Source organism: Chelonia mydas, chromosome 14 (genome assembly GCF_015237465.2).
Source record: "Chelonia mydas isolate rCheMyd1 chromosome 14, rCheMyd1.pri.v2, whole genome shotgun sequence".
Classification (NCBI taxonomy): Eukaryota; Metazoa; Chordata; order Testudines; family Cheloniidae; genus Chelonia; species Chelonia mydas.
This window is the reverse complement of record NC_051254.2, coordinates 43,397,915-43,413,290: the sequence shown is the minus strand read 5'-3', so window position 1 is coordinate 43,413,290 and position 15,376 is coordinate 43,397,915. Positions and strand designations below refer to the sequence as shown.

Genomic DNA, 15,376 nt, shown 5'->3' with positions numbered 1-15,376 from the left:
CCGACACAGGGACCCCACCTGAGTGTGCCGAGAGCCTGAGCCCGTCGCTGGGGGGGGCGGGGCCTGAGCCCATTGCTGGGGCGGGGGGTGGGGGGAGCTCAGCCTGTCGCTGTGATGGGGGGGCTGCCCCCCCCCCCCCGGAGTGTGACCGACACAGGGACCCCACCTGAGTGTGCCGAGAGCCTGAGCCCGTCTCTGGCGGGGGGGGGGGGGGCGCTGAGCCTGTCGCTCTGGGGGGCTGAGCCTGTCTCTGGCAGGGGGGGCTGAGCCCGTCACTGGCGGGGGGTGGGCTGAGGCCGTCGCTCGGGGGGGGGGCTGAGCCCGTCTCTGGCGGGGGGGGCTGAGCCCGTCGCTCGGGGGGGGGGGGCGCTCAGCCCGTCTCTGGCCGCGGGGGGCTGAGCCCGTCGCTGGGGGGGCTCATTTCCCCCCGGGGGGGGCGGCTCTGAACCCAGCAGCAGCAGCAGCATTTCCTGCCGGGCCCGGCAGCAGCAGCCCCCCCGCCGGGAGAGGCGGGTCCGGGGGCGGGTCCATGCCCCCCCATTCCGGGGGCCGCTCTCCCCGCCCCGGGGTTGGGCTTCCTGGGTCAGCGCCGCGGCTGCATCCGCGCCCGGCCCCGCTGCTGCGCCCGGCCCGGGCGGGGGGAGCCCGGGGGCCGCGCTGGGCTGGAGCCGCCCCTGGGCCGCGCAGCGCCGAGCTCCGCCGGGGGAGCTGCTGAGCCGGGGCCGGCAGGTGCGGGGGGGCGCGTGGAGGTGGGGGGGGCTGGAAGGGGGCGGGCAGGAGCAGCCCCCACCGGCTGATGGGCACCGGGCAGGGGGGCGACTGAGATCTGAACATCCCACAGCCCCCCCGGCCCTCCCAGAGCCCCCCCACCCTGGGTGTTTGTAGCGGGGACAGTGAGACCCCAGGGGCTGTGGTACCCCCCGGGGTGGTATCCCCCTCCCTGCCCCCCGGGCCCATCCCGCCCGGTATCCTGCCCCCTCCCTGCCACCCGGGTCAGCCCCATGGGCCCATCCCACCCGGTATCCTGCCCCCTCCTGCCCCCCGGGTCAGCCCCATGGGCCCATCCTACCCCGTATCCTGCCCCCTCCTGCCCCCCGGGTCAGCCCCATGGGCCCATCCCACCCGGTATCCTGCCCCCTCCTGCCCCCCGGGTCAGCCCCATGGGCCCATCCCACCCGGTATCCTGCCCCCTCCTGCCCCCCGGGTCAGCCCCATGGGCCCATCCCACCCGGTATCCTGCCCCCTCCTGCCCCCCGGGTCAGCCCCATGGGCCCATCCCACCCGGTATCCTGCCCCCTCCCTGCCACCCGGGTCAGCCCCATGGGCCCATCCCACCCGGTATCCTGCCCCCTCCTGCCCCCCGGGTCAGCCCCATGGGCCCATCCCACCTGGTATCCTGGCCCCTCCCTGCCCCCCAGGTCAGCCCCATGGGCCCATCCCACCCGGTATCCTGCCCCCTCCTGCCCCCCGGGTCAGCCCCATGGGCCCATCCCACCCGGTATCCTGCCCCCTCCTGCCCCCCGGGTCAGCCCCATGGGCCCATCCCACCTGGTATCCTGCCCCCTCCCTGCCCCCCAGGTCAGCCCCATGGGCCCATCCCGCCCGGTATCCTGCCCGCCCCCTGCCCCCTGGGTTATCCGTTCCGGGCCCATCCCGTCCCCTCCCTGCCCCCACTGGTCAGCCCCACGGGCCCATCCTACCTGGTATCCTGCCTCTTCCCTGCCCCTGGGGTCAGGCCAGGTCCCCCGGAGCAGGCCGGGGCTGGGTTCAAATCACAGGACGTTCCTTGTAGCAGATATTCTCCTGCTGCGTCGCACGCCCTGATCTCGCCTGTCCCCGTCCCCCGAGCAGGATTTCTCATCCCTGGGCCCGACGCGCTCTCCCGGATGGAGCGAGGGGCAGAGCTGTGGGTCCCAGGCCCCCGGGGTGCTGAGGAGACCCCGAGAGACGCCCGCACAGGTGAGGAATCGCTTCAACCAGCTCAGAAATTCACCCCTGGCTTCCTGGAGCCTTTAAATCCTGGGCAGTAACAGCAGGGGATTTACAGGCCTTCCAGCTGCCGCCCCTGCCGTGTGTCATGGTTTCACAACCTCCATTTTGTGTGTGTTCCTCGCTATGTTTAGAGGTCTGTCTCCATCCCTGGATGCCTGCCTGCCTGTCGGTCCATAGACCTCTGTCCCTGGGTGCTGGAGGCTCATGTTTTCAGGCCTAGAAGTGCCAGGATCAGGCCCCACAGACAGCCCGGCTGGGGCCTGACTTCACCAGCGCGTCCGTCTGTCCCGCTCTCTAGATCTTACTCTGTCCTTCTGCCCCCGCCAGCCCCAGGGCTGCCCCGGCTGCTGCTCAGAGCTTGCCCAGCAGCAGCAGAGAGAAACCAGCCTGGTTCAGGTCAGCCTGCCAGCAGCTCCGAAACTGGCTGCTCTGGGCAGTTTCCCTTTGCCCCCTTGGGAGGCTCTGAGCAGCAGCAGAGGCCCCGGGTCTGCTGTCTGCAGGCTCAGGAAGGCAGCGCAGTGAGCTGTTTAAGATGCTAGCGGTGGAATCCTGTGGGGGTTCCTGGCTCAGGATCCTCCCTGAGCAGGCCCCGATTCCCCACGGCGAGGGGATAATTCCTGCTTTGATCGCTCTGGTTTGTTCCCTTTTCCGAGCAGGGACGGCTCGGGTCTGATTCCCTCTCTCTGTCCCAGGGGGGCTCCAGGTGGTTCACAGACAGACCTGGGACCGAGCCGAGAACTTTGCTTCACTGAAGAAGGGGAAAAAACCCATCTGCCCTGGGAAAACCATGAAATATGGAGCAAAAGTACTGCACAGTGAGGAGTGCATGAGAGGAAAGGACACGCGGAAGGCTGTGCAGAGCGCGCTCGGCAGCGCCGTTAGCCCTGGGTTACCCTGCGGCTTTACAGTAAAACCCCAAGCAGAATAAAATAATGAATAAACCCTGCTTGGGGGGTGGATTTCCAGCACCGTGAGAATACTGACCGTGATCCTGTCCCCCGCAGGTGATGGGCCAGCAAGCGAGGCCGAGGAGGGGGATCCCCAGCCGGAAGGGCGCGAGCGAGCGGAGCCACACGGGAAGTTACCGGGACAGCCCCAGGAGAATGGTCCGCCGAGCCCCGGAGCCTGCGAGAGCCGATGGGGAAACCCTGCGGGGGAGAGAGACGCGGACCCGGCTCCCCGCAGGGTCGGTGACAAGGGGCTGGACGAATCCACGATCCGGGCAGCAGGGACGCCCCACAGCTCTGCCCTGGCACCCCAGCCGCGGATCTGCACCCCAGCGGGACCGCCCGGGCCCCCGGCCCCTGGGCGGCAGTACGCCTGCCCCGAGTGCGGCAAGGCCTTCGGGCAGAGCTCCCACCTGACGCAGCACCTGCGGATCCACACGGGCGAGCGGCCCTACGTCTGCCCCGACTGCGGCCGGGCCTTCAGCGCCAGCTCCAACTTCCTGGCGCACCGGCGCACCCACACGGGCGAGAAGCCCTACGACTGCGCCGTGTGCGGGCGCAGCTTCCGCGCCAGCTCCACCCTGCAGCGGCACCGGCGGCTGCACACCGGCGAGCGCCCCTACCGCTGCGGCCACTGCGGCCGCACCTTCTCCCAGAGCTCCTCGCTGGCCAAGCACCGGCGGCTGCACACCGGCGAGCGCCCCTACCGCTGCGGCCAGTGCGGGGAGGCCTTCGCCGTGCCGTCGGGGCTGGCCGCCCACCGGAGCCGGCACACGGGCGAGCGCCCCTTCGCCTGCCCCGAGTGCGGCAAGGGCTTCCGGCGCAGCTCCGACCTGGTGCAGCACCAGCGGGCCCACACGGGCGAGCGGCCCTTCCGCTGCGGGCACTGCGGCGCTGGCTTCAACCTGGCCTCCACCCTGGTCAACCACCAGCGCAGCCACACCGGGGAGCGGCCCTACCCCTGCCAGCTCTGCGGGGCCAGCTTCGCCCGCAGCTCCACCCTGGCCCGCCATCGGCGGGGCCACGGGCCCCAGGGCACCGCGCCGGGCGGGAGCCAGCAGGCAGAGCCCACGCCCGCAGGGGAGGAGCCAGGCCCCCTGAATCAGGGCTCCAGCCCCCTGCCCCAGCGGGACTCCCTAGGTCACAGCTCAGAGGACACCCTCACCCGGCAGGGCCCTCTGGGTAACAGCTCCCATCCTGACGCCCAGCAGGCCCCCACAGGTCATGGGTCAGATCCAGCCCCCCAGCAGGGTCCCCTGAGCCAGGGCCCCACGGGTCATGGGTCAAATTCTACCCCTGACCAAGGTCCCCTGAGCCAGGGCCCCACGGGTCATGGGTCAGATCCCACCCACCAGCAGGGTCCCCTGAGCCAGGCCCCCACGGATCACGGGTCACATCCTGCCCCCCAACAGAACCCCCTGAGTCAGGGCACCATAGATCAGGGTCCGGCCCCCCAGCCTGGCACTATGGGTCATGACTCAGATCCTGCCCCCCAGCAGGGCCCCCCGGCTCGGCCCCCCGCCCTCCAGCCGGGCGAGCGCCCCTACCCGTGCCTGGTGTGCGGGAAGCGGTTCTCCCGCAGCTCCAACCTGGTGGCCCACCAGCGGATCCACGCGGGCGACAAGCCCTTCCGGTGCCCGGAGTGCGGGCGGGGCTTCCTGCGGGGCTCCAACCTGCGGACGCACCGGCGGCTGCACACGGGCGAGCGCCCCTACCCCTGCCCCGAGTGCGGCAAGCGCTTCGGGGACACCTCCGTGCTGGTCAAGCACCAGCGCATCCACACGGGCGAGCGCCCGCACCGCTGCCCCGACTGCCCCCGCCGCTTCAGCCAGGCCTCGGACCTGGTGGCCCACCGGCGGGTGCACACGGGCGAGAAGCCCTACGTCTGCGCCGAGTGCGGGCGCAGCTTCAGCCGCAGCTCCAACCTGCTGACGCACCGGCGGCTGCACCGCGGCGAGCGCCCCTACCCCTGCCCCCAGTGCGGCAAGAGCTTCGGCCAGAGCTCGGACCTGCTGCAGCACCAGCGCACCCACACCGGCGAGCGCCCCTTCGCCTGCGCCCAGTGCGGCAAGGCCTTCAGCAAGGGCTCCACCCTCACCGGGCACCAGCGCATCCACACGGGCGAGCGGCCCTTCGCCTGCACCGCCTGCTGCAAGCGCTTCCGGCACAGCTCCCACCTGACGGCCCACCTGCGGGTGCACGCCCGGGCGCGGCCGCTCTGAGCCGGGGACCCCGGCCCTGCCCCTGGCTCCCTCCTGACAGCCCACCTGCGGGTGCACGCCCGGGCACGGCCGCTCTGAGCCGGGGACCCCCGGCCCTGTCCCCCGGCCCCCTCCTGACGGCCCGCCTGCGGGTGCACGCCCGGGCGCGGCCGCTCTGAGCCAGGGACCACCAGCCCTGCCCCCCGGCCCCCACGGGACTGCCCGCCTGCGGGTGCAGGCCCGGGCGCAGCCGCTCTGAGCCGGGGACCCCCGGCCGGGACCCCCGGCCCCCATGGGACTGCCAGCCTGCGGGTGCAGGCCCAGGCGCAGCCGCTCTGAGCCGAGAATCCCCGGCCCTGCCCCCGGCTCACTCCTGACTGCCCGCCTGCAGGTTCACGCCCGGGCGCGGCCGCTCTGAGCCGGGGACCACGGCCCTGCCCCCGGCCCCCTCCTGACGGCCCGCCTGCGGGTGCACGCCCAGGCACGGCCGCTCTGAGCCGGGGACCCCCGGCCCTGCCCCCTGGCTCCCTCCTGACTGCCCGCCTGCGGGTGCATGCCCGGGCGCGGCTGCTCTGAGCCGGGGACCCCGGCCCCACGGCACTGCCCATCTCTGTGCACGCCTGGGAGTGGCTGATGTGAGCTGGGGGAGTCCTGGGGGGTGCCATGTACTGCCCCACAGCCACATCAGAGGGTGCATGCTCAGGAGAGGTAGCCCTGAGACACGGCTCCCCCCAGCTCTGCGAGGGGAGTGTGGTCTGGTGGGTTAGTGTGGGGGGGTTGGGAGCTGGGAGCCAGGACTCCTGGGTTCTCTCCCTGGCTCTTTTATATTCTCCAATCTCTGAGTATAGCCTGGCTCTTAGGACTGATTTCCCCCTCCTCTCTTGCATTTCCCTCTGTCCCTGAGGACCTGACCCCTGGGATTTGTCCCTGCTGGGGCTGCCCCCCAGCTCTGCCTTTGCCGCCTAGGGCTGCTTTTAGAGATCACAGGCTCCAGGCCGGAGGCAGACGCGGGTGCTACGGGCCCAGGGCAGGGCCCTGCTCCCGGAGTCAGGTTAGCATGGCAAGTCTCAGCTTGCAGTCAAGAAATGGTGTCAGCTCTCTTGGACGTGGAGGAAAGCACCAAAGTGGGACCCTGGCGCCTGCCTGAGTGTGCAGAGAGCCTGAGCCCGTCACTGCGAGGGGCGTGAGCTCCTCCGTTCACCCCCTGGGGTGACGGGGAAGTAGCAGGAACACGCGGCTTCCCCTGTTCCCGTTGGGTGACGCGGGGGAGGTCCCAGGGGTGGGGAGCAGGGGCCGGCTGGACCAAACGGTTTGCAGAGAGCGGCTGGGTGCGCAGGCCCCTGTGTGGCGATTCGTGCCCAGCACCACGGCAGCTCGTTCCCCGCCGGGGAGTCCTCGCAAAGGGGGGTTTCCCACCAGTGGGGGGCAGGGGGGGATTCTTTTGATTTTCCCCCTTGTGTAAATAAATGTGATGAGCAGAATTCAGCTCCAGATTGGTGACTCCTGATTGGTGAACACGGAGCCTGCCTCGGGCAGGGAATGGGGCAGGGGCCTCTCCCTCTACGGGGCGCCGGCTCCCCTCCGGCCCCACGGCGGGACTGGCTGGCTCAGGGGGGTGGGGAATGGGGCCCGGGGCCTGACCCCTAGGGGACGCTGGCTCCCCTCCAGCCCCAGGGCATTGACTGGCTGGCTCAGGGGGCAGGGAAGGGGGCACGGGGCCTGTCCCCTGTGGGGTGCTGGTTCTGTGAATCCGCCAGCCCCTTGGGTTTTGCTGCTGGGACTTGTTTCCCCGCCGAGCCCTGGCGCTGGGTTGAGGCACTGACGCGGGTGACGATTACAAGCGACTCTTTATGATCCATATTGCAGCAGTGCCCCGGTCTCAGGTGCTCGGTGCTGTACGTCCAGCGAAGGAAGGGGGTGATTTCCCACCGCACTCCCTGCCTTCTGCAGCCATTAGCTTCCTGCCTTGGCGTGGTGGCCCTGGGCGGGACAGCGCGGGGGGCGCGGAGGAGAGACAGTGAACCCGGGGGTCAGCAGAGCTGGGGGGTGGAAATCAATTGGCAATCAGTGGGGCCCCCAGGTTCTCAAGGTCCAGGCGACATTTGAGAATCAAGTCACGTGTCCAGCCCGGGGACGCGATCTGCCTCTGGCCGCTAGGAACCCAGGCGTCCGGGAGAAAAATCTGGCCTGGGGGAAAAACAAGGGAATGAGCAAGAACAGAGCGGAGGGTGGAGGGGAAACCTGCTGCTGTCAGTAAAGGAATTAGCTGGGGGGAGGGCGGGGGTCACACCCCCATAGAAACCCCACTGGGTAGCAGGAGGGGCGGACTGGTTGTACTGGGAGCTGGGGAAGTCCAGGGCTGGAGTACCCGCTGTGGCCACGGGGTGGCGGATCTGCTCCCCAGAAATCCCCAGGTGCGGATCGGGGGCTCTGATGGGGGGCAGGGGGTCACTGCACTTACCAGACCCACGGTATCAGCTGTCTTCGGGCAGCTCTTCCTCTGGGGAAGGAGAAGCGGGGCAGGTTAGTCAGGGCACGGAGGTGGGGGGTGCATCCCCCCCAGCCCAGTGTCAAGGGGGTTCGTGGGGGGTATGCCCCAAGAGGGAAGGGGGCACAGGGGGCGCTCCCAGGGGTATGTCTCCCATGGGGAAGGGGGTGCATGGGGGTGGGGCAGGGAACTCCTGGGGTGAAGCCCCAGGGGGAGGGGGCCCCAGGAGGTGTATCACCAACAGGGAGGGGGCAGGGGGAAGCCGGGGGGGGGGCTTCTGGAGGGGGTTTCCCTGTGGGGAAGGGGAGCCCGGGGGCATACCCCCTTGGGGAGGGATAGGAAGGAGGCCCTGGGGGCGGGGGGGGCATATCCCCCCCAGGACCCCACTCCCTGTATAAAGGGGATGCCGGGGTGGGGTCTCTCACCTGAGACGAGGCCCAGGTTGGACTCTCGCAGGCTCCAGCCAGCTGCAAAGACACAAGCGGTGGGTGAGTTCGGGAGACGAGTTGTGACCGTTCTCAGCCCAGCTGAGCCCCCACCCACCCCAGACCCGGCGCCCGAGCCCCCTGCCATGCCCCGCTCTTACCTCGCCTCCTCCACAGCAGCAGCAGCCCCCCGGCCAGGCAGGCCAGGCCTCCCAGCGCCCCCAGAGCCGCCCCGGCCACGGTCCCGGGGGAGATGCCCCCTCTGCACGACATGCTCCTGGGGGCTGGGACAGAGCCATGGGGAGAACGGTTAGAAATTGTGGGGGGGAGGCTCCCGTCAGTGTGGGGCTGGCAGGGCTGTGGGGGGAAGGGTGTGGTGTGGGGGGTACAGGGGAGGATCCTGGCAGCAGGTGGCTGGCAGGGCAGTGTGGTCAAGGAAGTGCTGGGGGGATCCCGGTGGCAGGGCTGTGGGGGGGAAGGGGGATCCCGGTGGCAGGGCTGCGGGGGAAGGGGGCAGTGGGGGTCGCTGGGGGGATCCCGGTGGCAGGGCAGTGGGGGTCACTGGGGGGATCCCGGTGGCAGGGCTGCGGGGGAAGGGGGCAGTGGGGTCGCTGGGGGGATCCCGGTGGCAGGGCAGTGCGGGGAAGGGGACGTGGGGTCGCTGGGGGGATCCCGGTGGCAGGGCTGCGGGGGGAAGGGGGCAGTGGGGTCGCTGGGGGGATCCCGGTGGCAGGGCTGCGGGGGGAAGGGGGCAATGGGGGTCGCTGGGGGGATCCCGGTGGCAGGGCAGTGCGGGGAAGGGGACGTGGGGGTCGCTGGGGGGATCCCGGTTGCAGGGCTGCGGGGGGAAGGGGACAGTGGGGGTCGCTGGGGGGATCCCGGTGGCAGGGCTGCGGGGGGAAGGGGCAGTGGGGGTCGCTGGGGGGATCCCGGTGGCAGGGCTGCGGGGGGGAAGGGGCAGTGGGGGTCGCTGGGGGGATCCCGGTGGCAGGGCAGTGCGGGGAAGGGGCAGTGGGGGTCACTGGGGGGATCCCGGTGGCAGGGCTGCAGGGGGAAGGGGGCAGTGGGGGTCGCTGGGGGGATCCCGGTGGCAGGGCTGCGGGGGGAAGGGGGCAGTGGGGGTCGCTGGGGGGATCCCGGTGGCAGGGCAGTGCGGGGAAGGGGCAGTGGGGGTCACTGGGGGGATCCCGGTGGCAGGGCTGTGGGGGGGAAGGGGGATCCCGGTGGCAGGGCTGCGGGGGGAAGGGGCAGTGGGGGTCGCTGGGGGGATCCCGGTGGCAGGGCTGCGGGGGGAAGGGGCAGTGGGGGTCACTGGGGGGGATCCCGGTGGCAGGGGCTGCAGGGGGAAGGAGGCAGTGGGGGTGGCTGGGGGGATCCCGGTGGCAGGGCAGTGCAGGGAAGGGGCAGTGGGGGTCACTGGGGGGATCCCGGTGGCGGGGCTGCAGGGGGAAGGGGGCAGTGGGGGTTGCTGGGGGGATCCCGGTGGCAGGGCAGTGCAGGGAAGGGGCAGTGGGGGTTGCTGGGGGGATCCCGGTGGCAGGGCAGTGCAGGGAAGGGGCAGTGGGGGTCACTGGGGGGATCCCGGAGGCAGGGCTGCAGGGGGAAGGGGGCAGTAGGGGTCGCTGGGGGGATCCCGGTGGCAGGGCTGCGGGGGGAAGGGGCAGTGGGGGTCGCTCGGGGGATCCCGGAGGCAGGGCTGCGGGGGGAAGGGGGATCCCGGTGGCAGGGCAGTGGGGGTCACTGGGGGGATCCCGGTGGCAGGGCTGCGGGGGAAGGGGGCAGTGGGGTCGCTGGGGGGATCCCGGTGGCAGGGCTGCGGGGGGAAGGGGGCAGTGGGGGTCGCTGGGGGGATCCCGGTGGCAGGGCTGCGGGGGGAAGGGGCAGTGGGGGTCGCTGGGGGGATCCCGGTGGCAGGGCTGCGGGGGGAAGGGGGCAGTGGGGGTCACTGGGGGGATCCCGGTGGCAGGGCTGCGGGGGGAAGGGGCAGTGGGGGTCGCTGGGGGGATCCCGGTGGCAGGGCTGCGGGGGGAAGGGGGCAGTGGGGGTCACTGGGGGGATCCCGGTGGCAGGGCTGCGGGGGGAAGGGGCAGTGGGGGTCGCTGGGGGGGATCCCGGTGGCAGGGCTGCGGGGGGAAGGGGGCAGTGGGGGTCACTGGGGGGATCCCGGTGGCAGGGCTGCGGGGGGAAGGGGCAGTGGGGGTCGCTGGGGGGATCCCGGTGGCAGGGCTGCGGGGGGAAGGGGCAGTGGGGGTCGCTGGGGGGATCCCGGTGGCAGGGCAGTGCGGGGAAGGGGCAGTGGGGGGTCGCTGGGGGGATCCCGGTGGCAGGGCTGCAGGGGGAAGGAGGCAGTGGGGGTCGCTGGGGGGATCCCGGTGGCAGGGCTGCGGGGGGAAGGGGCAGTGGGGGTCGCTGGGGGGATCCCGGTGGCAGGGCTGCGGGGGGAAGGGGCAGTGGGGGTCACTGGGGGGATCCCGGTGGCAGGGCTGCAGGGGGAAGGAGGCAGTGGGGGTTGCTGGGGGGATCCCGGTGGCAGGGCTGCGGGGGGAAGGGGACAGTAGGGGTCGCTGGGGGGATCCCGGTGGCAGGGCTGCGGGGGGAAGGGGCAGTGGGGTCGCTGGGGGGATCCCGGTGGCAGGGCTGCGGGGGGAAGGGGGATCCCGGTGGCAGGGCAGTGCAGGGAAGGGGCAGTGGGGGTCACTGGGGGGATCCCGGTGGCAGGGCTGCGGGGGAAGGGGGCAGTGGGGTCGCTGGGGGGATCCCGGTGGCAGGGCTGCGGGGGGAAGGGGGCAGTGGGGGTCGCTGGGGGGATCCCGGTGGCAGGGCTGCGGGGGGAAGGGGGATCCCGGTGGCAGGGCAGTGCAGGGAAGGGGCAGTGGGGGTCACGGGGGGGATCCCGGTGGCAGGGCTGCGGGGGAAGGGGGCAGTGGGGTCGCTGGGGGGATCCCGGTGGCAGGGCTGCGGGGGGAAGGGGGCAGTGGGGGTCGCTGGGGGGATCCCGGTGGCAGGGCTGCGGGGGGAAGGGGGCAGTGGGGGTCGCTGGGGGGATCCCGGTGGCAGGGCTGCGGGGGGAAGGGGGCAGTGGGGGTCGCTGGGGGGATCCCGGTGGCAGGGCAGTGCGGGGAAGGGGGTGCTGGGGGGATCCCGGTGGCAGGGCTGCGGGGGGAAGGGGCAGTGGGGGTCGCTGGGGGGATCCCGGTGGCAGGGCTGGGGGGCGCTGGGGCGGGACTCTTACCCCACGTCGTCTCCAGGGGCGTCTCCAGGTCCCCGTGCGAGGCCTGGCACCGCACCCCCTGGGCCTGTCCCTCGGGCACCGGCAGGCGGGTCCGGCGTTGGTAGCTCCCGTCCCCGCTGGGCAGCCCCGCGCCTGCCTCGGCCCCCGGCAGGGTCGCGTTCCCCCGCAGCCAGGACACCTCGACGTCCCGCGTCGGGAACCCCCAGGCCAGGCACTCGAGAGTCAGCCAGCCCGGGCGCCTGGGGGTCGGGCGGGACCAGGCCTGCAACTGGGGGGCGGCTGGGGGAGAGAGAGAGTGAGAGCCCTGATCTGGGGGGCCACCCCAGCCCCTGATCTGTGGGGTCACCCGTCCCCCTTCTCCTTGGGGTCACCCCAGCCCCCCTTTCCTTGGGTCACCCCAGCCCCTGATCTGTGGGGTCACCCGTCCCCCCTTACCTTGGGGTCACTCCTGCCCCCAATCTGTGGGGGTCACCCCCACCCCTGAGGTCGCCCCTCCTCCAAACCCTGGAGTCACCCGTCCTCCCAGCCCCCTAATCCATGGGGTGACAACCCCTGCCCAGGTAGGCCCCGTTCCATGGGGTGACTGCCCCCCAGCCCCGTTCCATGGGGTGACTGCCCCCCAGCCCCTACCTGCCCTCCTGGCCCAGGCACGCCGGCTCCGCAGGAACCGGCCCAGCCACTCCATGCAGGTGTCCCCCAGGTAGTGGTGCAGCCGCTCCCCGAACTCGGGCTGGGCGTCCCAGCGGCGCCGCGTGGCCTCGGCCCAGGGCAGAGCCGCCAGCCAGCGCCGGTTCCCCCGGTCGAACACCACCAAGTCCTGCCCGTCGTAGCCGAACTGGTACCAGCCGCGGACCACGCCCCCGGGCTCCTGCTCGCAGCCCAGCGCCCACTGCAGGGTGTGGCGGCCTGGGGACGGAGCTACGGGTCAGGCCACGGGCCACGGAGAGCTCGGGGGGGGCACGGAGACCACGGGGGGAGCCATGGGTCAGGCCACGGGCCACGGGGGGAGCCATGCGCCAGGCCACAGGGGGAGCCACGCGCCAGGCCACGGGCCACGGAGAGCTCGGGGGGGCATGGGGACCACGGGGGGAGCCACGCGCCAGGCCACGGGGGGGGGCATGCACCAGGCCAAGAAGAGCTCGTGGGAGCATGGGGACCACGGGGGGAGCCATGGGTCAGGCCACGGGCCACGGGGGGAGCCATGCGCCAGGCCATGGGCCACAGAGGGCTCGGGGGCGCATGGGGACCACGGGGGGAGTCATGGAGCAGGGCGATGGGACCCCAGAGGGAGCCACGGGGTTGCGGCCCCGGGGGGTCACAGGGGGAGGCATGGGAAAGGGGGAGAGGTGGGGTCGGAGACGTGGGGAGGGAGTGAGGGGGGGATCAGTGGGACACTAGGCAGGATGGGGAGACCCATCTGGAGGCTTTGGAGGGCCATGGAGGGGACTCCACTGGGGACACCGGAAATGGGGGGGTAGGGGGGCCTTGGGGGCAGGAGGGGTTTCAAGGGAAATGGGGGCACAGGAGGGTGGGGAGGCCTTGGGGGGGCAGAGAGGGGGATCTGGGGCCACAGAGGGGATTTGGGGCAGTGGGGTGAGAAGTTCCGCGTGGCACAGATGTCTCAGGGTGGGGGGCACAGAGGGGGGGTGAGGGGCTGTGGGGGTGGTTGGATCAGGGCGTTGGGGGGCCGGGGGGCTCAGGGCTGGGGGGTCGGGGGGCCGGGGGGGGACGCTCACCCTGCGTCTGGTTGGTTCTCTGTTTCAGGATCTCCACGTTGCGCCGGAACCAGTCCTCCTTGGCGGCCCGCGAGACGCCCCCCTGGCGCCAGTACTCGGGGTCCAGCCCGTCGCCCACCCAGGGCTGGGCGGGCACCTTGGCGCGGGCGGCCCGGTCGTAGCCGTCGATGGGCGCCCCGTCCAGCAGCCCGGCCGCCCCGAACTCCAGCAGCCCCGAGGCGTCGTAGGTGCCCACGTAGTGATAGGCCAGGCTGTGGGGCCCGTCGGAGGCTGCGCCGGGGCGGGAGAGGGGGTGAGTTTGGGGTGGGAACCACCCACCCCGCCTCCCCCTCCGGCGCAGTGCCCCCCACCCTGCCCCCTCCAGCACAGCGCCCCCTGCTGAGCCCCCCCACCCCACTCCCCGCAGCACAGAGCCCGGCACCGCCCTGGACACCGAGGCCAGCCCGGATTTCCTGGTGGGGTGAGGGTGCCCCCAGCCCCCCGTTCCCTGGAGCTCTCCCCTCCTCACGCCCCACTGCTCCGGCCCTGACCCCGGGGTGTCCGGCCGTCCCCCCCCCCGGGACCCACCTGGCTCGCCCAGGCCTAGTAGGGGCCACAGCGCCAGCCACACCAGCAGCAGGTGTTTCCGGGGCCCCATCCCCGCGGCAGCGACCAGGGACCCAGGCGTCCGGGAGCAGGGAGGGGCAGGAGCCCCCAGCCGGGCAGGGGGGTGTGGTGGGCGTGTCCAGGTAGGGGGAGTCCAGGTAGGGGGTGCGTGTCCAGGTAGGGGGAGCTCGGCCCAGCAGGACCCAGCTGAGGTGCCGAGAGTGAAAATGAAAGTGGGTGACGGGCAGGGGAGGAGACTTGGCAGCTGGGATCATTAACCCCCTGTGACGATGTGACACACAGTGGGGGTTCCCTGGGGGCTGGGCTGCAGGGAGTGGGGCGGGGGGCAGCAGGGGCTCTGCCCGGGCAGTCAGGGCTGCCCCATTGCCCCAGGGCAGCCCGAGGGGGCTGTGCCGTGGGGAGCAGGGGGGTGACTCAGTGGCTGGGCGGCGAGCGCCGGGATGAGCTCAGGGTTGGAAGCGAAAGGAGCCCGTGAACTTTTGCAGCTGGGCCGGGCGATGGATCCCAGATGTGGCCCGGAGCCGGGCGGCGGGGGGGCGGGGGGGGAAGGAGACCAGCCCTTATCCTGGCTCTCCCTCACGCCCCTGGCCTCCTCCACTGCTCCTGCTCCGTCCTTAGCACCAACCCCCAGCCAGGACTCCTGGGTTCCTTCCCGGCTCTGGGAGCCGAGTGCGGGCCAGGACTCCTGGGTTCTCTCCCAGCTCAGGGAGGGGAGTGGGGGCTGGTGGGTTAGAGCAGGGGGGCTGGGAGCCAGGACGCCTGGGTTCTCTCAGGGAGAGGAGTGGGGTCTAGTGGTTAGAGCAGGGGGGCGACTGGGAGCCAGGACGCCTGGGTTCGCTCTGCATGGTGCTCTCCTCAGCAGTGCCCCCTACGGGCAGGCTCCCTGCACAGGGGCTCTTGGCCGGCCGGGCGTCCATCACCCAGGGCTGGGTTCCCTGGCCTGAGCCTGCTGGACCGTGCGGCGTTTGGGTGCAGGGCGGCCCGGCCCCCTCGGCTCCGGCCCCGTGATTTACGGCTGCTTCCCATGGAGACGGAATTCTTTTGCAAGGGAGAAAACAAACACACAGACACGCAAGAAACCTCCCGGGGGACCCCGCTCCAGCACGTCGGCCTCAGCACCTGCTCGTGCCCGGCTAGACACCCCCACCCCGGGGTCGCTCCCTAGGGCCCCCCGACACGTGCTGACCCACGGTCTGATCAGAGGCTTCATCCAGCAAAACACGCAGATCTGACGCACTAGACCCCCTCCCTTCCCCGAGGCAGGGAGAGAACCCAGGAGTCCTGGCTCCCAGCTTCCCCGCCAGGGTAGAACCCAGGAGTCCTGGCTCCCAGCCCCCCCCTGCCAGGGAGGAACACAGGAGTCCTGGCTCCTGGCTTCCAATCCCCGCGTCAGGGTAGAACCCAGGAATCCTGGCTCCCAGCCCCCCCTGCCAGGGAAGAACACAGGAGTCCTGGCTCCTGGCTTCCAGCCCCCCCCCGCCAGGGTAGAATGCAGGAGTCCTGGCTCCCAGCCCCACCCTGCCAGGGAAGAACACAGGAGTCCTGGCTCCCAGCCCCCCCGCCAGGGTAGAACCCAGGAGTCCTGGCTGCCTGGTCCCCGGCTCTGGCTGGATTCGGGGCCAGCCGAATTCTTCCATGTCATTAGAGAAACAACAACAAGGAGGGAGTGACCGTGGGGTGTGGGCCAAGCGTGAATCACGTTCGCCCCCCTCGCCTCCGTCCATCCGTCTGTCCAGTCCAGGCCCCCTG

At 71.7% G+C, this 15,376-nt stretch overlaps 2 protein-coding genes across 4 annotated transcripts in view; one reads left to right on the top strand and one right to left on the bottom strand.

Moving 5' to 3' along the window:
- LOC119567482 overlaps window positions 1-13,792 on the bottom strand; it is a 28,581-nt gene extending 14,789 nt beyond the window's left edge. Inside the window, 8 exon segments of the mRNA XM_043527625.1 lie at window positions 3,647-3,856; window positions 4,545-4,992; window positions 8,054-8,095; window positions 8,215-8,337; window positions 11,286-11,564; window positions 11,916-12,191; window positions 13,022-13,291; window positions 13,589-13,792. Of these exon segments, the coding sequence (XP_043383560.1) occupies window positions 3,647-3,856; window positions 4,545-4,992; window positions 8,054-8,095; window positions 8,215-8,337; window positions 11,286-11,564; window positions 11,916-12,191; window positions 13,022-13,291; window positions 13,589-13,658 (1,718 nt within the window). The 5' untranslated portion in view covers window positions 13,659-13,792.
- On the top strand, window positions 575-6,625 carry LOC119567605 (endothelial zinc finger protein induced by tumor necrosis factor alpha). Of its 3 annotated transcripts, none has more exons than XM_043527887.1 (3): window positions 575-729; window positions 1,796-1,959; window positions 2,997-6,625. In XM_043527887.1, the coding sequence occupies exons 2-3, from the start codon at window positions 1,887-1,889 to the stop codon at window positions 5,159-5,161; spliced, it is 2,238 nt and encodes a 745-aa protein (XP_043383822.1). In that variant the 5' UTR covers window positions 575-729; window positions 1,796-1,886; the 3' UTR covers window positions 5,162-6,625. The 3 variants fall into 3 exon arrangements, with proteins under 3 accessions (XP_043383822.1, XP_037770060.1, XP_043383823.1); XM_037914132.2 differs by having other exon boundaries at window positions 1,793-1,959; XM_043527888.1 differs by lacking the exon at window positions 575-729 and adding an exon at window positions 1,760-1,765 and having other exon boundaries at window positions 1,849-1,959.
- Window positions 13,793-15,376: the final 1,584 nt, after the last annotated feature.

Excerpts from the sequence above, each read along its gene's own strand:
- LOC119567605 (XM_043527887.1), top strand. The coding sequence starts at position 1,887 with ATGGAGCGAGGGGCAGAGCTGTGGGTCCCAGGCCCCCGGGGTGCTGAG. Across the intron at positions 1,960-2,996 it reads CCCGAGAGACGCCCGCACAG|GTGATGGGCCAGCAAGCGAG; the intron begins GTGAGGAATCGC and ends TGTCCCCCGCAG.